A 26,350-nucleotide genomic window follows, 5' to 3' on the forward strand; every position below is an offset into this window, starting at 1 on the left:
TGGCCCAACAAACCCTAACAGAACCCCAAAATCCGTAGGAGTCATTCTTGGAAATTATCTAAATCCTGTGCCATCTTCTAATCGAAAGTGTGATAGTAGATTTTGACCATAGTATGAACCTTGCTTGCAGTCCCACCAATGTCTCTCCCTCTGTACATCAGCCACATAGTTAAGAAGTATGAAGCATGTACAGGATAAAATCACATCCTCTTTAGTCCTCTTTAGCGCTCTTTAGTCAAAACACTGGCTGACTTTTTTGGTGGGGGTATCGGTACCTAAAAAGTCGGGTGTACAACAACCCTCCTGCCACCCTCAATCATCTTAAGCAAAATATTTGTTGGGAAACTGAAGCCATCACACCAGAACTCTGCCTTAGAGTCTTCGCAGATGTAAGGTTTCGTTTGGTGGAGTGCCGGTACCGGAGGGGTCTACAACTGAATGATGTAATCTTTTACAAGTAATTTCCCTTAAGTGTAAAAACAGGTATTGTTGGGAAAATTGCTGTAAATAAAGCCATTTTCCTGTTTTGTTCGTTTTAAAAGTGCATTCCTTTCTGGGACACCCAGTATTTCAATGTTATCAAAATGTAATATAATATGTTATCAATATTTCAGAGAGCCGTGAGAGTGTTTTGCAGAGAGAAGGCACCAGTAGGGGGCATCTCTGTTAAAGAACATTTTGAGATCAATGTTGTACCATTGACAATTGGTAAGTAGGTATTGTCCATTACTCTTTCTTAGTTGTATAACCATAAAAACCTTTAAAAAATTTGTTTTGGAATTTTTTCATATGCTATAAATAGCTAACCCGTTGTGGTTTGTTAACAAAAATTAAAAAGTTTAATGTTCAACCTGAGTAGGGCCTACACTTCTTGATTTTTTAATTCATTTTACCTATTAAAAATGTTATGCAGTACGGTAATAGTATATTTCGTACCTAGGGCTTAAGATGATGTTTTACCGGTTCAAATAGTTTTTTAAGTTCGAAACAAAGTCAAGCTCAGCCCCCAAATAACGATGACTGCTGAAATACATAGCTTTCAGCCTCCAATTAACGTTTGTAAAACGGCTAAAAACATTGTAGTGTGGTGAAAACACTTTTTCAAGCCACAAACATCATAATGTAAATATTTTCATTTTATGTAATAAAATATAACCAGCCCTTAATTAATTAATAGTGCAGATTCAAAAGTATTCATGTGTCAAATGTAAACGAATCTTTTCTCCATAAGGATAACATGGGAACTTAAATAGTCACTGGGTATAGCCCTGATAGAATTTCTTGAAAACGCTTCTTATTGCACACCTAGAGGTTGATTGGTATTTGGAACCTCCATGCCAATTCCTGAATGTTTATGGCTTGTAGTTTTTGACATATGGAGATCAGTGAGTGAGTGGTATTTCACTTTTATAAGTGTAGATAGTTAGATAATTACAGTACAGTCCACGAGAGTCTGCAGTTGAGGGAGGAGCCTATTTACCATGTCACTTCGAAGGAGCCAATGAGGACCGTGCGTTGTTGCCAAATCTAATAATACCAGCTGATTTAAAAATATTGTTTAAGTATATTTTAATTAGTGTTGAAAATTAGTTAATGGGCGATGTTGCAATGTCGTGCTAGTCCAGTCTTGATACTGACTGTCGCCAATTGCAGACTTTCGTGGCCCCTAGTGTAAAAGTAAATGGGGGAGCGAGCTGGTCTAGTGGTTAGAGCACGTTATCTCGGTCCAAGAGGTCCCGGCTTCAAATACCACCAAATCACCAATGGATTTTATCTAATTGATAATGCCGCAACCCCTAGGTCTAGCCTGAAGTAATGTGAAAAACAATCTCAGGCTCGTACCTAGAGTCCTAGGACAAAAAAAGTGTAAGAGTAAACATGTTTTATAGCAGAAATTTTACTTAGCCAAGTTTATATTTGTTGTAAAGGAAAGTCTGTATAACACAAGGGAATCAGTTTCAAAATTGCTGACTGAAACACCCTTTATTTTGTTTGTAGATTATTATTTAAAAAGAAAGTATTAAAGTATTAAGTAGCCCGAATAATTCATGATACAGCTTTCTCTGTTAAAAACAGATAATAGTAATTTTAATGAAAAGTAGTAAATACTAAATATCTGATAAACATCAAATTCTCCAATTTATCCATAGATTTCATTTAACCTGATACTACATTCATTTTATAATGTATTTCAAACGTGTTTAGTTGTCTTAAGTTTTAGAATTATTATCTAGTTCAAGTTTGTCTTGCTTGATGGAATCACTCCTGATTAAGTGGATTGACTCCTCGTTCTCCAGAACAAGGAAACTCTTGCTTGTCTACTTACTCCAGATGTGAAACGTGATCGTATTTTATTTGTCATTTCTTGAAAGCTTTTTGCTCACAGCTGCTCTTGTTCATTCATCTCTTTGCTTTGACATAAATAGTTTATTACTGTTTTGGTTGAAGTCAACATCGAATCAAAATACAGTTAATGTTTTATGGTGTTTGTTACATCCTAAATGTCTATCTTTACTTATTGATTATTTATTTTATAACTATCACCAGCTGGTTATAATGTTTACTTCTTCACTTTGTTTTTAATTTGTGTTGAATAAAGTTGGTTAAAATTGTACTTTTACAAATACATTTATTATTAGTTCTAATTACATACAGAACAATTTGGCGACGATGGAGGTGAGTACAAGTAATTCAAATACATCTCAAAACATTCAAATGATTAACTCAGCATTGATTGGACCCTTTAATGAAAGATATGAAACATGGGAAATGTATATGGAAAGACTAGAGATATCATTCATTTATAACAACATTTCGGAAGACAAAAAGAAAATTACGTTACTTCACTGTATTGGATCAGACACTTACAGTAAACTTAGGGATATATTGCATCCTGTATCACCTATAACTAAATCCTATGCTGAATTAGTTCAAACTCTTAATTCACATTTTACACCAAAACCAAATGAAGTATCAGAGACATTCAAATTTCATTGTAGACACCAATATGAAGGAGAAAACGTTTCTGAATTTTCATTGGATCTTAGAAAGTTGTCTAGATATTGTAATTTTGGCACATTTCTGTCAAAAGCCCTGAGAAACCAATTCATACTCGGGCTAAGGGATGAAAAAATACAGGCAAGGTTAATTACTCTAAGTGACAGTGATTTGAGTTTTGAAAAAGCTGTAGACATGGCTCAAGTAATTGAAAAGGCTCAAAACGATTCAATAACAATCCAATCAAAATTCAATCATGAAAACAATGAATTGCCGGTTAACTTAAATGTTGTACAACAGAAAAGTTTTCAAAAACCTAAAAACAGTACCAATCTTAAACAATGTTACTGTTGTGGAGAGTTACATGAATACATATCTGAATGCAAACACAAAAATACAACATGTAACTTCTGTAAAAAAATAGGGCATCTAGCAAAGATTTGTTTTAGGAATCCTAATGCACCTATCAAATTGCAAAGACAAAATAAGACTACATTTAACACTACTTCAAGAAATGTAAAACAAATAACAGACTCGTTTGAAGATCAAAGTGAAATATTTCTACAACAAAATATGAACAATTCTGTTAGATCCCTCTATAAGGAAACTAATGTTATTGACATTTGTTCTATGAATACATCAGAAGATAAATTTAGGAAAATAATGTTAAACATAAAAATAAATGGGAAAACTATTCCGTTTAAACTAGATACAGGAGCAGGGGTATCTTTGATGTCAAAAAGTAACTTTTCCAAGTTTTTTCCAAAACACAGACCTTTAATGAATCCAGACATAATATTAAGAGATTTCAACAAAAATGAATTTGTTCCATTGGGTAAAACCATTGTTCAGGTTGGTTACGGTAACCAAACCAAATATCTTCCATTGTATATAGTCGATGGTAATAGAGATACGATATTTGGTAGGGAATGGCTGAGATCGATTAAAATAAATTGGTCAGACATAAATAACGTTCACGGAGCTGACTTGAATAGAGTTAAACACTCAAATCCCAAAGTACACGATATTTTAATGGAATTTAAATCCATATTTGAACCAAGAGTTGGAAGTTTCAAAGGGGGAGAAGCACTTCTTAACTTAAAGCCTGACACTACACCAGTTTTTAAAAAAGCTAGACCACTACCTTATGCTTTGTTACCAAAAGTTAGTGCAGAAATCGACAGACTAGAAAAAGAAGGTATAATTACAAAGGTGAATCAGAGTTCTTGGGCTACTCCAGTTGTACCGATTATGAAGGCAAATGGGAATATCAGACTGTGTGGAGACTACAAAGTAACCCTCAATCCCCATTTGGTAATACCAGAACACAACATGCCCCGCATTGATGATATTTTGGCCAGAATGGGTAATTCGACTAAATTTACAAAGATTGATATATCCGAAGCTTACCTACACATGCCAGTGAAAGAAGAATACAGAGAATTGCTCACAATCAATACACACAAAGGTCTATATCGAGTAAATCGTCTACCATTCGGAATTGCAAGTGCACCTGCTATTTGGCAATCAGCAATGGAAAATATTCTACAAGGTATTGATGGTGTTGATGTTTTCTTTGACGATGTCAAAATAACAGCCCACAGTGAGGAAGAACATTTGAAAAGACTCCGTGCTGTATTAAATCGGTTCAAAGACAACGATTTACACATTAATGTTTCTAAATCTCAATTCCTTGTACCAGAGATTGACTTTCTTGGTTACCATGTCTCGTCAAAGGGAATAAGTAAAAGTAAACATATTACTGAAGCAATAAGAAACCTGAAGAGACCAAGTAATGTGAAAGAAGTTAGACAAATCCTTGGGTTGATAAGTTACTATCGAAAGTTTATTCCAAACTTAAGTGAAAAGATGCAAGCTATTATTAATCTCACAAGAGCTAATGTACCTTTTAATTGGACTGAAGAATGTGAACGAGATTTTCAATTGGTGAAGGAGGAAATGATGTCAGAGAATATACTATGCCATTTTGACCCACACTTACCACTCATTCTAGCAACAGATGCTAGTCAATCTGGAATTTCGGCAATTCTTTCTCATGTGTTTCCGGATGGAAACGAAAGACCTGTTGCATTTGCTTCCAAAACACTATCACAAACACAAAAACAGTACAGTGTCATACAAAAAGAAGCCCTGGCAATTTATTTTGGAGTTAAACACTTTTACCAATACCTTTATGGACGTCATTTCACCCTAGTTACAGACCACAAACCCCTGGTATCAATATTTGGACCGAAAAATGGAATACCACTTATGGCCGCAACAAGACTACAACATTATGCTATATTCCTTCAGGCATTTTCATTTGACATAAAGTATAAATCAACCAAAGATAATGTTAATGCTGATGCACTTTCAAGACTACCTAAAAATGTTGAAGAAGCTGCTGTTATTGACTCAGCCGATGTTCATGAAATAGAACAAATCTATACTTTACCTGTCACAGCTGAAGAAATAGCAAAAAATACACAATCTGATCCAGATCTTAGAGATATTTATCAATCACTAATCAGAGGGGAACCAATACATCACCCGATGTCTTCTAACGAACAAGAATGGTCAATTCAGCTTGGATGCTTATTAAAAGGGAATCGTGTGGTGATTCCCAAACAACTTCGTCCAAGAATTTTGAAAGAACTTCATGAGGCTCATGTGGGTATAGTTCGCATGAAGGGACTAGCTCGTTCGTATGTTTGGTGGCCTAAAATTGATGCAGACATTGAGAATATGACCTTAAATTGTTTGGGATGTCAACGAGTACAACATGAAGCACCCAAAGCACCAGTTCACCACTGGGAATATCCTTCAAGGCCTATGCAAAGAGTTCATGTTGATTTTGCAGGACCATTTTATGGCCATTATTTTCTCCTAATTGTGGATGCCTACAGTAAATGGCCAGAGATTGTAACACTTACAACTATAAATTCACATAAAACCATTGAGGCTTTGCGGAAATTCTTTTGCTCTTTTGGAATCCCTGACATATTAGTGTCAGACAACGGAAGGCAATTAGTTTCGTTAGAGTTTGAAAAATTTCTTCAATCTAACGGAATTAGACACAAGAGATCAGCACCTTACCATCCTGCAACTAATGGCCAAGTAGAACGCTATGTACAAGACTTGAAAGATACTATCAGAGCCATGCACTTTGAGGAAGGCTCAATTGAGTTGAAATTACAGAGATATTTAATGGCCTATCGAAGAGCTCCACATAGTACTACAGGACAGTCTCCTTCACATCTCTTTATTGGACGTCAAATTCGATCAAGACTTGACTTATTGTATCCTGATTTGTCACAAAAAATGGACCAAAATTTTGACTCAAAATCATATTCTGACAGGCAAAAATCATTTAAAGCTCAAGACCCTGTTGCTTACCGCCTATATGGGACCTGCAACAAATGGGGCTTTGGAAAGATCAATAGAAAAGAAGGACCAAGAAATTATGAAATATCCACAAGCAGTGGCACAATCAGACGTCATCAAGACCAAATTAGACGTTCAGGGCGAAACTTGTGTGAGTTTTCATTAAGGAATGAGCAAAATCAAGTATTCATACCAACAAATTTTGGAGGAGTCCATTTTGGAGGAGTCAGAGAGGAACCAACCGAAAACCACGCAACAAATGATCACAACATACCAACCGAAAACCACATAACAAATGATCACAACATACCAGATGTTCCAGAGGCCAACGATCACAACATATCAGATGTTCCAGAGGCCAACGATCACAACATATCAGATGTTCCAGTGGCACCAACTCCCGCTATTACAGTGAGACGTTCAAAAAGGACACATAAACCCGTGGATAGACTCAATTTATGAAGCTCACTTAAGAAGGGGAAGTGTTACATCCTAAATGTCTATCTTTACTTATTGATTATTTATTTTATAACTATCACCAGCTGGTTATAATGTTTACTTCTTCACTTTGTTTTTAATTTGTGTTGAATAAAGTTGGTTAAAATTGTACTTTTACAAATACATTTATTATTAGTTCTAATTACATACAGAACAGTGTTTATAATATTTTTTTAAATCCTGGTCTAATTCTTAAACTGAATAAATCAATAGCTTTAAAATTTCTTCTATCCCTATGCCTTTATGTATGACAGATTTTGATTATTACAAAATTTATCATATCCTTCACAAAAAATAATTACATAGCCTATTACACATATTTTTGCCTTTTTCTTTTAACATCTTAACACCATTTTAGTAAAATTTATTTTTCTCAAGATTATTAAAGCCGGGTTTTCCTAAAGATTATTAAAGCCGGGTTTTCCTAGCCGCAGAAGCAGAGAGCGGAGAGAGGAACGCGGAGAGCGGACTCCACTTGTCTTAGGTAATTTGATGTTACTGTTTTCCTAGAAGCGGAGAGGTATGCCATGTTAATTTCTTTTCCGCTCTCCGCGTTCCTCTCTCCGCTCTCCGCTTCCGCGCCTAGGAAAACCCAGCTTAAGCTGTATTATTTAGTGTTGCAGCCAACAAGCCTAATTTTTAATAATTACTTTATTTAAAGAAGTGTGTGGCCTCCTTAACCTTGCATTGAACACCAACTTGGGCGCAGCATAGATATATCAAGCAAAGCAAAGGGTTAGAGATAATTCAGTACAAGATTAAACTCCAAGATAAAACAAAAAAATATTAGTGGTGGCACCTGGACAAGATATCACAACATCACTCACTTTTATTTGTAGTTTGTTGAGCTCACCAACTCAAAATAAACACAGTTTTATTTAACTTTAACTATTTTTAACCTAACAAAATTAAATTATACCATCAAACAAATTTAACTCACAAGACTATTTATGTTGACAAGTGACAACAAATCTCTAAAGGTCTTGTAAATCTGTATTAAGTTATATTCAAACATTCTCTTTTAATTTCAGGTTTAACAAAGAAGTTCTACAACACAATGCTCAGGTTTTGCTTCCCTGAGAGAGATCCTGAGAACATTGAAGGAGATGGGGTAGAAGAGACAGACAGCAGTAGCACTACTTCCAAGAAGAGCAAAACAAATGAAAAGTCTGCTAAGAAAGGCAAAGACTCTAACTTTTATGTTCGAATCGATCCAAAGGATGATGTTGAGAAAATGAAGGCAAGTTTTACAGTAAAATTTATTTTAGTAGTTTATTTAAGTCTTTAATTATAGTACATATTACTATTTGAATCGTTTCAAACAGTAAGACCCCAGTTCTGGCATCCAGTAATTTAACATGGGGGTTTCTTTTCTCTACTTCCCTCTGTATTTAAGAATTCTGATTGCATTTGGCAGAGTTTGGTACATTTGACAGAGTTTGTGAATGTAAATAGCTACCAGAGGTCAGGTTGTATATGAAAAGTGGCCTGATACCAATACATTCGTTTGACTTGGTATATTATTATCCTTGCAAGATCGGGTATTTTCTGTAAGTGGAAATTGGTTTATCTACTTGGTTTTGCAGCTAAGAATTACAAATTTAGTAACCAGGCCCAAACCGTTATCACATAACTTCATGTCTGTTCATCCAGGCATCAAACAAAATCAAATATACTTTATTCATAAAGTACAGTTTTGTTCAATGGAATAGCGTCAACTAATCTAACTTAAAATTAATAATATACACATTTTAAACCATTATTAACATTTAAATCTAAGAACCAGCAAATAAAAATAATCAAAACTAAATCAATTACGACTAATGCTAAAAGGGGAGGTAGAATAGTACTCTTTCAAAGAATAAAAAGGTTTTTCCACCAAATAAAGTTTTAGGTTTCTCATTAAATTCTTACTGCTTTGTTCATTTTTAATTTTACTAATAATATTTTAGTCCTATATAGGGTGGTTTTTTCATAGAAATTTAATTTATGTTTATTTGAAACAAGAATTGTTTATGCCGAGTGTTGTTTGGGTGATAATTTGTTTCAGAGGTGCTCAACCGATTTTTTGCTAGAATAATTGTGTCATAAATACAACCCTTGTCTCGCTTTGAAAGAGGCACTAGATGAATGTTGAAGGCGACTGCTCTCCATTCATCCCCACCTCAAAGCATAGCCCCACCTCTACAACAATATCTGCTATAATACGTCCCATTGTAAAGCCGAGTCATCACATTTGTCTAGCCAAGTTTAAAGCCCCAGAAAAAATGAGCTTTGCTTTGCAGGAACGAGCAGAGAAGAATAAACTGTTCATTTACATCAAGATACCTGAGGTACCAATGAAGGTCAGCTACAAAGGCAACAAGGAGAAGAACATTGAGGACATGCAGGACATGAACCTGGTGATCCCTACCCTGGAGTACCACAATGTCACGTGGACGTGGCTGGATCTGTTATTGGCCATGAAGAACGACAGTCGCAGAGTGATACTGCCTCAGGTTTGTACAACACAGGTTTCTGAGCCAGGCGTGTTTGATGTGAATTAATGCTTAGGCCTCTGCTATCAATTAATTGCTCATTCATTTTTTTATTTTGATTCTGTGTTTTTCTACAGTGTTCATTTTCTAATGTTTTTTTTTGTAAGAAAATGGTCTAAACCCAGTTCTTATTTCCAGCTAAAATTAACCTGTTGTTAAAAATCATCATTACTTGATGGTTCTGCAACAAAAGACTACTTGGGCCAGAATTGATCTTCCATTTTTGAATCTTTAAAACATAAGCTATTCGGCTTTCTGTTAAATTCAAACCATCACATACATTTTAAATAGTAGAATCCATGCCGACATGGAAAAAACTATATAAAAACAGTAGTAGTACATGTTAACATAAGTTACAGATGTACCTCAACCTAAACTGCAAGCAGATGACAAAATGACAAGTCTACGTTCAGTATCTATGGTCAATAAAAAAATGTAGGAGTATGATTTTTGTTGGAATCTTGAGAAATGATTCATTAATTTAACCTTTATATAGTGAATGTTATCAGTAGAATGACTGTGTGTTGTAGGCTATCAAGCAGAAGTTCCAGATCAAGGTGAAGAGAGGGGTGACCAGTGAGGGTCCTTCGCCCCAGGAGGAGGACAAAGCAAGGATATTGTTTGGCCCCAAACTGATGGTAATCTCCACTGCCACTGCTTTACTAACATTGTACATTTTTAACACAAGCCTTGCTCTTTTATTGACACGACATATTAAATCATGAATATTTTAAACATTGACCCCTACTCTTGTCAAATTTATAAATCATACATGGTGTTACAGATTTGTTAAAAAACCAAAAGAATATTGGTTTTTATAATTTTTATTTTTGTAGTATATGATATAATGTCACAACTAACCACATATTATCCAGTTTAGGTTTCTGTAATTCACTGGTCTACAGGTGCAGCTTCAGGCCAATTGTTGACCAAACTAAACCTGTCAGACCTTTTCTAAGTGACCAAGCTGGAAGTGACAATAGTGCCTAGAACAGATTTGGTTCAACTGTCACAAGTTTAGCAGAACATGAAACTATTTTCATTATTTTATTTTATGAGAAATACTTCAGAAATTCATTTCAACTTTAGCTATAGCAAATTTCTTATTTTATATTTGCCATTTAAAATTAAAATATATATTTTATTGTTTAAATTATTGTAAATCCAAATATCTAAAAAAAAAAGAATATATAATAATTAGTAACCCTGCATTAATTTTTACAGCCCCAAGAAAGTCGCAGCCAGAAAAAAGGAGTATTCAAGCTTCCAAACTGATAAAAAATACAAGGTAATAGTTTTAATTCAAACTCACACACATTCAATTCACGTAAGCACGCTGAAAATGGTTTTATTAAAATCTCATTTCAAAACCTTTGTTGTCACAACTATACCTTAAAATTAACATTTGTGAGTAATAAATTAGTAAAGAGAAGCTCAAAACACCAACTGTATAAATTTCTCAAGTGAAATATTACTATGTCGTTATTAAAGGAAACATATTGAACATGCAGGCTTGAAATTGATACCATCAGTAATATTAGAAATTAAATTAAAAGTCTAGACGTCACATCCAGTTTTCCTGAAAATTTAATTAAATAAATATCTTTTAATGAAACAAATTAACAAGATCAACTGTTCAACAGCTGCACTAAAACTGTTTTAAACATGAAATATCCTTATAAGTATAATTGAATTTGTGGAAAGGTACAACTAGATTAGAGTCAGTATGTCATGTTAACCTTTGATACAGCCTACACCAACAAAATGCCACTGGTACTTTCTAAGATATTGTAACTTCTGATTGATTTATTTTCCTTATATATATTTAGAGTAAAAGTAGAGATTAAACCTCGTACACTGAAGGGTAAACTGAAAGAAATTACATAAAACGTTCATTTAAGTTAATTTTACCTTAGAACGGTAATATTTACAATGGAAAATACACTTCTTTTCTAACAGAATGTACATTTTGGCTCTGACTGTACTGTCTGTCCTAGTCATCTTCCCCAACCACCCAAGGAGCTCAGTGTCACTTGAAACATTGTGTGGGATTTGTCTATTTTTGCGTCAGTGACGTAATTTGTAATATTTACAACGGTATACCTTTCGTGTGACTTAAGGTCTAGTGTAGTTTCGTAACTTTTACGAACCTATAACAATAACTACTATAGCTATGTGTATTTAGAAAAGCGTAATAAACATGTTTTTACCAATTTTTGTATGTTGTTACCTTGAAACCTCATAAATATAAAAATGATTTTGATTACAAAATAAAATAAATCATTTGATATATTGTAATACAACTCCTAAAACTGAGAAAAACGGAGTTGTGATATTTACGAAGGTATACCAATATAGTGTTACACTCAACGACTGTGTACGGGAAAGGTTTTAAAAAAATTACTTTTTCCTACAGTCACCCGACAAAGTTGGCTTCCTTGTAGCCTACTGTTTATAGTACAGAAAGCTGCTAATTGCTGCATATTTATACTTTGTCGTACGGCTTCAAAATAGGTTGACAACACTTAAAGATAATAATACTGTGAACAGCTGATTGACTATTATAACTACGATTTAACCTGTAATTTTGTGTTTATAGTTTCGGTATTTCTGAACTTTCTGGATTTTTCTTTTAAACGTTTTGAAAACATTCCTACGATCTTAATAAACAAGAAAATACCTTTAAATCATTTTTTTAGGCGCGGAAACCCCTTCAAATTACAAAAACATACGGAACTATTTTCTCAAGTCGCGGAGCACATTGCTTGCCGAGGAAAAAATAGCGGAGTGATACTACTTAGGTGACTATTTTCTCTAGGGCATCTATTTGTGTCGCCAGCTGAACCTAAAAACGTGTTGTATAGTGTTTGAAAGACTAATTATTTATATGCTTTATAGTGACTGTAGGAAAAATATAGTGTGTAACACAAGTGCAAAAGGCCTTTGCTGCACTCGAGATATTTCCCTACAAACATTGCTTTCGTGTGCAGCAAAGTGCCACTTTGCTCACTAGTTACACAAATAACTATTTCTCATCAAATTATTTTGTACAAAGAGGCTTTATAACACTAAATAGGCAACCAATGAGACAACCAAAATTTTTTTTTTTTTTATTCTTATACAGAAACAATATTGCTAAATCTAAGTAAAATAATATTGACAAGTTTTTTAATAAAAATTCAATTAAGTTTGTTTTGAAATTAGCACGGTTTTGAAACTATGTTTTTTGCAATGTAAGTAATATTTGTATGGTTTTTAAAATCAGTTAAAATTACATAATATGAACAGTACTAGCCGAAAATGATATTTATATTTTTAACTCTTATTTAATGCTGTTGTTATTGAAACATAATTCAAAAGTAGTAAAATTTACAACGGCATACCTATTTACAATTGTTGGTGTTACAATTTTGAGGTATACCGTTCTAGGGTTAAGCTGAAGTATATAGGAGATTGAGAATTATGAATAATGATTGTCAGTGTGTGAGAAAGTATGTAAGATCATTTGTTTTGTAAAGACCGGAGTAATAGGCAGAGTAGTATATATTAACACTGTCAACACTTACCAAGGCAAAACTACCTGGGGTCTTATATTGTAGTTCCCTACAACTAACATTTGTATTTTTTCAGGAATTGAAGTGCATCCATCCTGAAATGATAACAAGAAGATTTTCTGATACACAGAGACTCATCCTTGTTGCAATATATAACTGTATGTAATCTAGTCTGTTTAATGTACATAAGAGGATACATTTACTGTAGAGGCTAGTATTTTACTCTAGGGTTAATTATTTTATTTATGTATTTAATAACCAATTTTATAGTAAAACTTGCAAACCACTGTAAAAAATTGTAGTTTGTTATTTAGCTTTAAAGATAAGATATTTTTTTAGATGACAGCTGTTAGACATGAGAGTTTATAAATGTAAAAAAAAGTAACAGTTTACTTTTTACATTATGTCCTATTTATTTATTGTTGGTAACTTTAGGTGTAAAATCTAACTAGTGAAAGCTCTGTGTGTGCCTGAAAAGTTTCCTTGAATGTTAACTACACTTTTTGTCTTTTTTTTAAATAAAAATTTTTATCTTTACACTTTATTTAAAGTGTTTGGTGTCCGATTCTGTCAAAATTAATCCATGATGTATTTGAAGGTTGTAGAATATTTTACTTTTAATTATCAGCATAGTTTTAAAAATAACAAACCACTCACCATCTTATAATATTGCCAAGTCCACCACTTTCAAGTTAATTTTGTTGACCTGATGAAAATTGATTTGTTTGTATGGTAAAAATGTTCTCCTAAATTATATTGTTACTTATGTTTAGTATTATTTTGCTTTGAATGGGTTATTATTATTAAATAAAGAGTTTAATGCAGTTTTACATTATCTTTTAACTGGAAAACCATCACTTCACAAATAGAATTAGCCTAATACGTTCGAAGAAAGGTCCCCCCCCCCCTAAAAAACCTTGTAACAAGTAGTGCTTAAAAACATAACACTGTAGCAGTAATTGCATATACTATGGATTGAAACTTGAAACAGAACATACATCTTAAAATGTAAAGTTTATCCAAAGAGGCAGATCCTTATATACATAGTATCTGTACCTAATTCTTCTTATTAGATTAAAAATGGTACCTAGGTTTAAGTGATGGCATGACCTCAAATGCAAATTTACCCTGTAATTCACAATTTTTTTTAATATTTCACTGTATAACACTTATAGTTTAGTTGGATTAAAGAAAATAGTTTAGTTGGAAGCTGTGTCCTCTCCATCTTATATATTTCTTTAATCCAAGCTAAATGTTTTCCCCTAAAAAGATAACCTTTTAGTTTAATTGAGAATCACATTCCTGAATACTTTACTACTAGTGGAACCCCGTCGAAATCGACGGTTAATCTTGAGGTTTTATGTAAATTCAGCTAACTGCGATAGATAGAGTGAAGTCATTAAAATCTTAGTTAAATGTAGGGAGGATAAGCATAATAATAAGTATGACGATTGTGTTCCCTAAAAAACGTGATTGATGAATTCGTTTAACACAATATTTCCTACCTTTTTATCGGCTTTTAGGTTGCCCAAAAGGTTTTTTAGGAGTCTTATAATTGTTTGTTCGTGAGTTTGTTTCATGTCAAAGCCACTTTCACTATATGGGAGAATGACTTCATATAATTAGTCTATCATGTTACAGAAAGAGTCAATATTTATTACCAACAACTAATTCAATCTGCTTTGGGAAAATCATTCAGATTGTATCCTTATTTATAAGTAAATCTTCATCTTTGGTCATAAAAATACAAAATTTATCAGCATATTAAATCAGTTATTTGTATTTGATACAAATATCTGATTCCCTAGAAAGCAGTAAGATTCTTACTTCGATCCAAGCAATTATAATTCCTTCTCTTGCCACATCGACCCATGTATTTAATCATCCTGTTCTTTTGATAATTCATTAACTTATGGGATAGTTTCGCCTTGGCCAGATCGATAACATAAAGCTGTGCATGTATTTCGTGGATGGAATGAACCATAATTGTAGAAAATTTGATCACAAATCTTGAACATTTGCGGAACCATATCCATAACCTAGTCCAGCCTTGGTAAAAAATTATGCAAATGCGATTAGATGTGGTGACACTGTTGTGTTTCCGAATGCTTTGTATGTAGTGAGGTTTAGATGCGTTGTTACATGTGTACAACAAAGTAAAAACCCTGTATAAATTTTTTTAAATACCTGTTCTGTATTGACATTAGTTCACCTACTTCACCAAAACCATAGATGAAACATACTCCGTAGTTAGTCTATTCCAAAACTTGAACACAGCTCTCATCCTCAACGTACTCATCTATGACACAATTTTTAACCCGATTGTCGAAAACTTTTATACCAATTAATGAATTTCTGGTCTTCTTTCTTGAATTCAAAAATAAATGGTAATTGAAAGTAGGCAAAAAAGGCAAGTGCCAACCTTAAAATTTATATAAGCTAACCCGATAAGGAATAATTATGTTCCTTTAAAATTGATATGTCACACTTATTTCATAATTTTAAATTTTCTAAGAGCAATAAAGCATATATTTTTGATCACAACATTTAAAACGTATCATAAATTCATCATTTTGTTGAAACTATAAAAAACTTGCCATGCAGTGGAGAATAAATTTAAAATCATAAATAATAATGTAAACATTTAATTTTGACAGTTTCAGTAGACCTTTGAATGCAATTTTAATACTAACAGCTGGTTCATTAAAAGTAGTGTAAAATTATCCATATGGTCGTAATGTAAACAAAATTGCTGAGTGAACTTTAAAGGCCTCTGGGGCAGAGTCCCAAGGAAATTTACCTCGTTTCTCTTTTGAGGGCTCACCTACAGACCAATACCTTTCTTTAGGCACCCCTACCAAGTTTCTACACCCAGCCGTTCTCTCAAATTAGCTGTGTCAAAAACCCCGTTTTCCTCCATAAGAATAACATGGAATGGGACTTAAAAGGCCACTGGGGCAGAGCCCGTAGGGAATTTACAACGTTTCTCTTTTGATGGCTCATCTACAGACCAAGACCTTTCTTTAGACACCCCTACCGAGTTTCTACGCCCAGCCGTTCTCTCAAAATAGCTATGACAAAGAAAAACAGTTTCAAATTAATATATAGACTAGTGTACCTGTTGCTCGCAATTGCGAAGCATTACAGGCGACTCAAAGCTTATGGAAATACTCACGATCTACACAACAGTTAGATATAATCAAAATCTTTTGTAAATACAGTATCTTATCTTTTTTCAAAAAGCTTATCTTGTTTTTTTAGTGTTTTCTACAAATTTTTCCCTCTCATAGCCGCATTAGGTTGTCTATGACAACGATTATAAAAAAAAAAAAAAATTATTTCTATTTCTTCTACTTGGTTGTGTTCTATGACTTTTTCTATGATTCCATTGTTTGCAAATCGATTATTTCAATGATTGCTCAAGAAATGTATAACAGTGTTAATTCAGTTTTATTTTTAGCCCATATCAAATTGTCCAGGATTTCTCGCTCTTTTCGATTGTAATAATTACACCAACCCAAGTTTCGTCTACAGATGCAATATGCCAACGAATATCACCTACGTACAATCTCCAAGAAGTGGTAAAAAAGGCAGAAACCAACCCATACAATAGATATAAATTAACTCCAAAAGAAATAATTTTAAGAGTTACTGTGATATTAGGATTTTCCACTGATTTGGGAATAGAACATTATATTGCAAAACATGACACGATGCAGAAGAAAATCCAATTTATCAATCAGAAAAACCCATTGCAAATACTGTACTTCATTTTGACAAATTCAATAAATCACAATTTAAATATTAACAGCTGTTTTATTAAAAAGTAGTGTAGAATTATGCATATGGTCGTAATGTAAATAAATCTGAAGAGGCAACTTTAAAGGCTTATGGGGCAGAGCCCCAAGGGAATTTACCTCGTTCCTCTTTTGATGGCTCATCTACAGACCAAGACCTTTCTTTAGAGACACCTACCAAGTTTCTACGCCCAGCCGTTCTCTCAAATTAGCTGTGACAAAAACCCCGTTTTCCTCCATAAGAATAACATGGGATGGGAATTTAAAGGCCACTGGGGCAGAGCCCCAAGGGAATTCACCATTTTTCTCTTTTGATGGCTCATCTACAGACCAAGACCTTTCTTTAGACACCTCTACCGAGTTTCTACACCAAGCCGTTCTCTCAAAATAGCTATGACAAAGAAAAACAGTTTCAAATTAATATATAGATACTTTATTTCCCCTCAAAAGTATTTTGAAGCTGCATTTTAATATTCTTTGTATTAAGGATAAATTGATTGAAGTTGTTTTTGTTTTTTAACAGACTTTAGTAAATTTATGTATTTTATAAAATTTCCTGTTTGGACACAATAATCATAGCCCCAGTAATTAATAATAGAATAGACTAATAAGTTGAAATAAAGTTCACGGAGTTATCTGACTAACAATCAATTATGTAAACAACTGAAAGCAAATAATGATGTGGAAAAGCATGGCCATTGACTAAATGATTAATTTATATTTTATTCTGCCTATGACAGTATAAAAAGCTTTAGTTTTTTCTGTTCGTAAATGTTACCTTCTCATTTTAATTGTTAAGATAATTGTGTTTATTTGAGAGACGTTGCAAAAAGTAATTCAAAGTTTTTATTAAAATCTCTTTTGTAAGGTACCAAATTTTAAGGGGGGTAAAAACGTACTACGAATAAATGAACATCAGAACTTACCCGATTTTAACCACAATAGCCTACTCCGAGGCCTATGTGTTGGCCATAGCTTGGGCTATGGGCCAAAGAACGTAGGCCTATTTTTATTCACAGTGAAGTACACAAACACATCCACAACTACATATTTATTCATAATAGCACTTCGTTTCGCATAATAAAGTTAAACCGACCGATTTTACAGATATTTAACGCCGCCGACAACATAACCCCAAACTGGTGTTTATTTGTTGGCAGACAACAGACGAAACTAGACCAGCTCAACTCAACAAGTGAATTCGATCAGCTGTTATCTAGTAGTACTAAAGTTCGCCGCTTGAGCGCGTAAGTCTCGAGCGGGCAGGAACGAAGGATTTTACTCAAAGACAGGATTATTCGTTCGTACGCCGTCTTCGAAGTAACTTCGACGTTACATCTAAGCTCGCACGATAATCGACACGACTGTACGATTTTGTTACGAAGTCAATTTGTCGTTTAATACCCCGAGACTTTTCGTCTGAGTTCTAAACCCCGTCTTTGGCGGGCGAAAGAATCAAGTCTTGGGAGCAGGCTGAGTTGAATAATCAGCTACGTAAATTAATACTAAATTTATTTTAAATAATTTCAAGATAAATTATCCGTTCAGTTATACTAATTAGGCACTGACGACTCTGTAGGAATTGCTTTACCTTACATTCGATATTAGATCAATTACCAACGTCTTTAACTAATTATTTTAAAGTTCATTACGAGTAATTGAATCACATTGGCTTATGATTGGATACTCGTCGGCCCTACAGAGTCATTCTAAAAGTTAGGCAAAATTCTCCAAAACACTTTTACAAAGGCTGGGATGATATAGCTCCAACTGGGCGTCTGCAGGATTTCCTGAGCGCTTCTAGAGCTCTGAGCCTTCGATTGAATTTTAAATAAATTGATCAGTCAAAGCCGTGACAAGTTCGTATCGACCCCTGGATTTTTCTCGGCTCCTTCTGAGCACTCCGGGGAAGAAATTTGAGTGTGGCCGGTTCTAGGGGTAGGCCTAGCCTGACTTAGGTGAATACTAGTTTATTCCCCCCCCCCCTAGAATTTTGCGTCACACTTTTAATTGGCCATTTATTTGTTGTCAAAATATTATATCTGGCAGTATGTTTAATATTCTTTAGTTTTTTTAAAACATACATCTTAATTGCTAATAAGCCACAACATACTGCATTTGGAAATCTGAATATCCTGTTATAACATTACAGTAGAACAATAATGCAATATACTAAATTATTTGTGTTTCATGATCATTAGATTGGTTAATATTTTGTAAAATTACATCAACAAACTATTGTATAAAGGTCCAAAACCTTGGTCTTAAAATTAATCTTATGAATTTTTTGTAAAAAAGAGAAAATGTTATAAAGAACGGATTTTTTTTATAAATGAACTCGAGTAAACAATTCTTTAAGTTTATGTTGTACAGAAGTAAAGATATTTTTACATATTTGTTTAATATTCCATAAATAAAAATACAACCCATTGTAGGAAAATGGGATAGTTTTTCAGGATTGCTTCTTAGCATAGAAAAGATAATCTTTTCCATTAACTGTTGTACTAAATCTTTGCACCTATCTTGAACTGTACAAGTTTTATTGTGCATTTAAGAAACTATTGCTTTTAATTTTATACTAAAATGTTTAAACAAACCCAAGGTAGAGTACTCAAGCAGGGTTGAACCACAAACTTATGTCTCCAACCACAATAATTATGTAGATGACATTGCAGCAAGCGCTTCAGCTGAGGTAATGTTACACCTTTACAAGAAACTTTTTCTCCCTTCACCACATACTTATAATGTTAATGCAATTTTAATCTGTACTCCATCTAAAAATAATAAATCAACACAAACTTTCATCAAAATTTTACAAAGTATACTGATACTTCATTAAAATTGTATACTTTCTGCATAATATTAGATGTCATTAAATTTAATCTGTTTTTCATCTCCTTATTCTTATGCCGATCAGAATCACTTCTTGACTTCCAATATATATTTCTTAATTTTATTTTAAGCGAATTTCCCATGTAGGGTATATTAGCAAATTTCCCATATAGGGAATAAGCTATTACCCTAGGTCTCATGGTAAGACCTAGATCCGGGACCGATTTACTTTTTCCCTTGGAGGTCCCCAGAGGCCAAAAACACCCTCCGTTCAAATTCATATATATGTGTCCATTAGCGCGATAGCTAAAATGATCCAATTTTGATTAAATTTGATAGAAATGTGTAAACCTAAGTTTATTCTAAAGCGTTTGCAAACCAGCATGATCGGATTACGGAAACGGGGATTAATGGGGGGTTTTATTGGGTAAAAATTGGGTTTTCTCATTTTTGACACTAACAACACAAAATTTCAGAATTTCTTTAAAAACCATTTTGTAGAGCTTAAAAAAATAAATAATTTTGTATTTTGAACCGTTGTATGTGTAACGGTTACTGGGATGATTAGGTTTTTCACATAAGTGTGGGGTTATCAAACACTTTTCTGATATTACTGGCATAGATAAAACATATTCTCTCATCATTATGGATCAACTGAAGACAATTTTATTGTTAGTTCTGTCCGGTGCACTCTAGAGGTTGTTTTTTGTTTAACATTTGTTTCTTGTTATTTCAGTCATTTAAAACCTCTTTTAACCAAATAATACGATCCAATCATAAACAATAATTCATCCCCTATTTATATAACCAAACTGTTAAGCACAAATCATTAAATTAACCTATTACAAGAAACAAAATTTCATCCACACTGGCGATCAATGTCACTGGAACACAAAAAAATGCTGCATAAAAATCACCTCATGAACTAGACATGAAAAAAGTGCTTCAAAATTTACAACGGGACGAGGAGTTTACTTGTGTTGTATTAGTTAGTCTATGTTACTGGCCTTCTCAATATTATTTACTCATTGTAGATTTGCTATCTTTTTCCTATCTATTTCAGCCAGTTCTATACCGCTTGGTCAACCTTGAATTTGGAAAAATCTCTATATGGATAGTCTTTGTTTTCTTTTCTTAGGGTCAATTCACAGTAAATAAGCTTGTGGTCCGTAATGGACATGCTTATTGTGATCAGCACTGTTCAAACCACCCTGATAGAAAAACTTATACACTTTTTTCCCCCTTCCAGTTTATCCCGAACTCATACTGTAATCAAATAATCGATACTCCATTTAAGATTGTGTGTCCAGAGCCCAGGCTTCTACATTTTGTAAAATCAAAAGCAATTTAATGTCATCCTAATTAATGTGATATAAAGAAGTTAACAAATTGAAAAAAAAAACTCCAACTCCATTATTTAGTTCATATGCATTTAATTAGAGAGGTAAATGTTTATAGCAACAGAAGAGCCCAAGTTAAAAGTTAATGAATAATAAGAACTGGATAACCAGCTTATAAAGTGTTTAGCATGCAACAAGATGAGGTAATGAATAAACTCTAAGTGAAAATTTCTTGCATAAACTCTGAGGCTTACTGCACACGCTTTCTGAGTCAGGGCTTCAGCATAAATTGTTACAAACTCATAGTTTTATGATTATAAGACTTGAATGTCTTAAGAACATTGTTTGCATTAGCAAAAAAATTGTGAATTGATACAATTGTTGATTTCAAACTGCTTTATCTTTAAATTTTTAATCGATAGCCCAATAACTTTGGTTTTAGTATAAATGAAAGTATTTCTAACATTTTCTTTTGTAAAAGGCACTAACAATTTTCTAATGCAGAGTGTCAACCTGAACCTAAAAATAAATATTTAACTATTCATGTGATAAGTCAGACAAAAATATATAGCATTAGTACATTTATTTTTATTGCCTTTACCTATACAATAATCTCTTTTTAGCTAAAATACAGTAAAAATACTAATTCATATGTGAAATAAAAGTAAGCCTTAAGCTCTGTTAGGTTTAAATGGAATTGTTTCAACCAAATGCTGCGAGCTTACAACTAAAGCTAAAAATTAAGGTTTGACTCTGAAAGAGGTCGTACATTGTGTTCTATCTTTTAACACTTACTCTAATTAAATTTGTGTGTTTTAACTCACAGGGTTTTGTTAATATGATTGTACGCAGCGTCATGTTTGCGAGTATGTGTGCCAAAGGAAAGATTTCATTTAAAGCTATATAGGTACAGTACTCAAAATATTGATATAGGTAATACACTCTATTTAATTGGTTATAAAAAAAAAACATAATCCGTATTACCAAGTAACTAATCAAAATAAAGAGATAATTTTTTTTGTAATTATTAAATTAGTCTGCGCTGAACAAAATTGGAAACTGTTCACATTTCTTCCTATACCTATCAATGTGTTATCAGTGAGTAGAAGACCCTGATTTTAGAACATGAAAAAACTTTGTTGAAACTTTGTTGTTCTAAATTTCTGAAGTCTTTTAAGAACGTTCCTGGAGCACTGGCTTTTAATCTCGGTGAAGTAACTGTAAACATGGGGCTACATCCACATCGACCCTAAGATCTATTCTATGAATCATGAATGTAGCCTAAAGAAAATTGAATGTATTAATCTTTATCTAAATCAATAATTGCACATCAATAATTGCATCAAGAATTATGCACAGAAGCTCAAAATATGAATAAGAAACTAACAATAATAACATCGCAGGTTTGCTAAGATCTGAGACAATCTGTCTGTACATAATTATTATGTACAGACAGATTATGTCTCAGATCTTAGCAAACCTGCGATGTTATTATTGTTAGTTTCTTATTCACATTTTGAGTTTCTATGCATAATGTCCTCACCAGCTATAAATGTTGTAAAAAATAGAACATGTATTCAAATCAGCTGAGGGATTCTCCTTGCAATCAGTTGGGACTATTGACTGATTTGTTGTTACCATGCTGATTATCATGCAAGACTCAAACAACAATGAAGAATTCAGCCTGATTACAGTGAATAACATCAGTAAACAGCTATTTACATTCATTCCCTGTTAGGATTCATAGGGAGTTTGGAAATTTAAAGGAATTTAAGAATGGATCTATGACAAACAGCTTGTGGTACATTTTTGTAAGCATTTCTGCTTCTAAAAATGTTAGAAATTCTGAATGTATTAAAATATAAACCATAGTTGATAAATTATAATATTTTGTGCTTATAAAATAAAACAATCCTCAAACAAACATATACAATTTAATGTTAAGGCAAGAATTTATTTGGCATATTCATTTGTAAGATTAAAATTACAAAAAAAGAAAATTAAAAATTGATGTAAAGGCAACTAACTGACTAAAGCAGTAAGTTAAAAAGTAGTAATGATATAAAATATTCGGTAAAATTTCGGTGCTGAGTTAAAATACTTAAATAGCCTAATGATCAACCAACCTTAAAGATGATAAAAACATTATAATTTCAACTTTACTACACCCTATTTTATGATTATACACTACTAAAAGAAACATATAAATAGATCTAGTAAGAAACTAGCAAAATCGGATAACTTTTTCTCGAGTCATCGTGGTAACGGACACACGTATTAATATTATTTATATATGAATGAACGTAAGGTTTTTTGGCCTCTGGGGACCTCAAAACAGAAAAATAAATTGGTGCTGGGTCCAGTTCTAACCATGAGGCCTACACGACTATACAATGTATAATTCAATGGCAATAGTTATTTCCTATATGGTAAATTCGCTAAACCATCATTTACACCCAGCTTTTTAACGGAAATTGTAGATATCATAAAAACAAACAAAACTATAAAATACTGATGTAAAAATATTAGCCCCATAACTAAACGTAATTATTCATTCAATTTTGTTGATTTTTTAAACTAGGCTACTACAATATTTAGAGTGTTTAAAGATGATCAAAAATTTTAGAAAGTTGAAAAAATTCAAAGTCTCTAAATAAAAACTAAATAGAAGAAACGATTTAGACAACGAGATAAATTTTAAAATTGAATAAATTTTAAAACTATAACTGCCTTTAGGCATACAGTTCACACGATCAATCTTTTAAAAAGTTTTGGGTCATGCGATATTGTGATGAAATAATGAAGCCACCGCCCTTCGTAGCCTGAGGACCTGTTCATACATCACCTCAAACTGACATGTTCACTTAGAAATGTTCTCTTTGAAGTGAGTTTTAATTATTACCGTATAGGATTTGTAACTTTACGTTGAATCATAAATTAAAGCCACTTATTTGTATACTTCAAAGGGAATGGACAGTAGAGAATTTATCTAACAAAAAAGTTTGTGCACTAATAATTATTTGTACATTTACAATGCAATTTAATATAGAAAAACATTTGTATACCGGTAATTAAATCCTAATAGTTACTTTCCATGGACGTAAGGTCTGAATTTGACAAAACGATAGAACTACAGGTCTTAAAGGATGGTTCTTATATACAAACTTCGTTAATATTTCAATGTAGGATGTTACATTTCCTCTTTTGACTACTGTGTCTTTTTGTTATTTCGTCACCAACAGGGCAACACATAAGGTACATGTAAATTTTTTTAAACTTTAAATTCATTTTTGAGCTTATTTTTGAGCCTATTTTAATTTATAAAGGGATTTCTCAAAATACAAATAAAACCTGCACATATAGGACCGATAACCTTTCTTTTGGTACAACCTGCGTGTAAATCGGTCCAGTAGTATGGACAGGGTGGCTGGCGTAAGCTAAAAAATTTGGCCCCTTGTTAAATCTCCATAAGAAAATTTTAATTTATATTTTTGATCCAAATAACATATCAAAATAAAAAATTAATAAAACCTGCACATAGGACCGATAACCTTTCTTTTGGTACCACCCGTGCGTAATTCGGTCCAGTAGTATGGTCAGGCTAGCTGTCATAAGCTTTACATTTTGGTCCCATGTTAAATCTGCATAAGAAAAGTTTATTTTATAACTTATTGGTTCCTAGAGATCGCCCCTTAGCTAAAAACTCAACAAAAAATATGTAATGTACTTCTCTATTTTCACCTCTCACTGTAAATTAAACATGTGATTGGAATTTGTTTCGATTTTCTGTTCATATTTGGTTGTTATTTTGTCATCAGCATGGCAACCCATAAGGCCCATGTAAATTTTTTTAAAATTACAAATTCATTTTTCATGCTTATTTTTAGCCCTATTTTAATTTATAAAGGGATTCTGGACATCTACAGGAAAATATCTTTCATTTAACATCTTTTATTTAATATCTTTTGCGTGTAATTCGGTCCAGTAGTATGGTGAGGCTAGCTCAGGCTAGCTGTCATAAGTTTTGCAAGTGTTTTTAAATATATGAGACATACCACAATGCAACACTAAGAATTGTTAACAGACACATGGTTGGACAACAGCTGTTATCAGAATGTAGGGACGAGTGAGAGGGAGGTTTGAAGGGGGTTGCAGCATCCATCTTCATTACGAGAGCGCAGTGCTTGGATTGACTTGATTGACATAACTTCTGCAATACATTGTTTCGTTGTGGGTTCCCAAACAAAAATTTGTGCAAAATACAAAAAATCAAATACTTGTTTTTTGACTTATTTTGTCATTATGTTCATCATAAAGTACGATGCACCGATGAATTAAGCGAATCCTCTTCCCAGCCACTTCATTGCCACAGAATTCTTTGAATATCCCGTAAACATTATTGTCTAAAATAGAAAGAAGTTTAGAGAGTACAAATATAGATTTAAATAAACAAAACGTTAAATTAGGCCCAAAAATAAATTACAACACAAAATCATGAGTTAAAATTTAGTATGTTTACCAAACTCTGCCAACCAAGTAGGTGCTGTTAAACACAGCTTGTTGATCACCGTTTGTTTTTACAACATCTGGCGTCGTTGAATGCAAGTCAGTTGAAGAGTCGTTATTTCTTTAAGGCATGTTCTGCCAGAACTTGTCAAGCAAATTCAATAACGCATGACTTTTTATTGAAGAGCAGTTTGTGTAGTTTCCTACTTCCAACTCCTCCACCTTTATCTTAGGTGTTTATAAAATCCCACGAGTTGGTATCTTGGTTCACAAAAATGTTTTACTATCAAGATCAAGATGAAAAATCAAACGAATTCATATTTACAACTAAATTTACTATTCAAGTTTATTAAATTACCTTCATATCTCTAAAGTATCTAAGCTATCAGTAAAGCCACTTTTTGCCAGAAAATTCAGGAAAAACCAAGAGATGAAATACAGTTTATTCTTTGTGTTCCCTCACATTGTCAATCCTGAAGGTTTGTCATTCATTAGTTTGATAACACGCGACTTGGGAATTGAATTATCCCTTTAATGTAGTTCACTAAATCTACAAAATTACTACATTCTTTTAAAGCTGAGTAATCAAGATCCCACATACGATTAATTATTACGGTTGGACATATCGTTAATCCCCCTAACAAAACCCAGAACATTTAGTAGGCCTAATAGAAGTTTTTGTGCTCATTTTGAAGAATAAGACTGGAGAGTTCGTGTTAGAGAGGATAACCAACCACTATCCTAAACAATGGCTATCTTTGATACAGCATAGTCATAAGATCTTCAAATAAAAATAAATATCTTTTTAATCATTATGAAGTAGTAACTAAAAAGGAAACTGATATTTTATTTATTTTCTTCTGAACTTTATTTTACTTTAATTGTCAAATCGACATCCATTTTCA

At 33.0% G+C, this 26,350-nt stretch overlaps 1 protein-coding gene across 2 annotated transcripts in view; it reads left to right on the forward strand.

The window, feature by feature from the left end:
- The window catches only part of LOC128988056 (protein hobbit), a 69,765-nt gene extending 55,965 nt beyond the window's left edge, over window positions 1-13,800 (forward strand). For both annotated transcript variants that reach the window (XM_054409239.1, XM_054409240.1), the window contains exons 36-41: window positions 615-708; window positions 7,911-8,119; window positions 9,165-9,377; window positions 9,947-10,054; window positions 10,641-10,704; window positions 13,047-13,800. In XM_054409239.1, coding sequence (XP_054265214.1) covers window positions 615-708; window positions 7,911-8,119; window positions 9,165-9,377; window positions 9,947-10,054; window positions 10,641-10,691 — 675 coding nt within the window. In that variant the 3' untranslated portion in view covers window positions 10,692-10,704; window positions 13,047-13,800. The remainder of the gene's footprint in view (window positions 1-614; window positions 709-7,910; window positions 8,120-9,164; window positions 9,378-9,946; window positions 10,055-10,640; window positions 10,705-13,046) is intronic.
- Window positions 13,801-26,350: the final 12,550 nt, after the last annotated feature.

The sequence above is a fragment of the Macrosteles quadrilineatus genome, unplaced genomic scaffold (assembly GCF_028750875.1).
Source record: "Macrosteles quadrilineatus isolate MER2022 unplaced genomic scaffold, UCM_ALF_1.0 Scaffold_2__2_contigs__length_208266976, whole genome shotgun sequence".
NCBI classification, from domain to species: Eukaryota; Metazoa; Arthropoda; class Insecta; order Hemiptera; family Cicadellidae; genus Macrosteles; species Macrosteles quadrilineatus.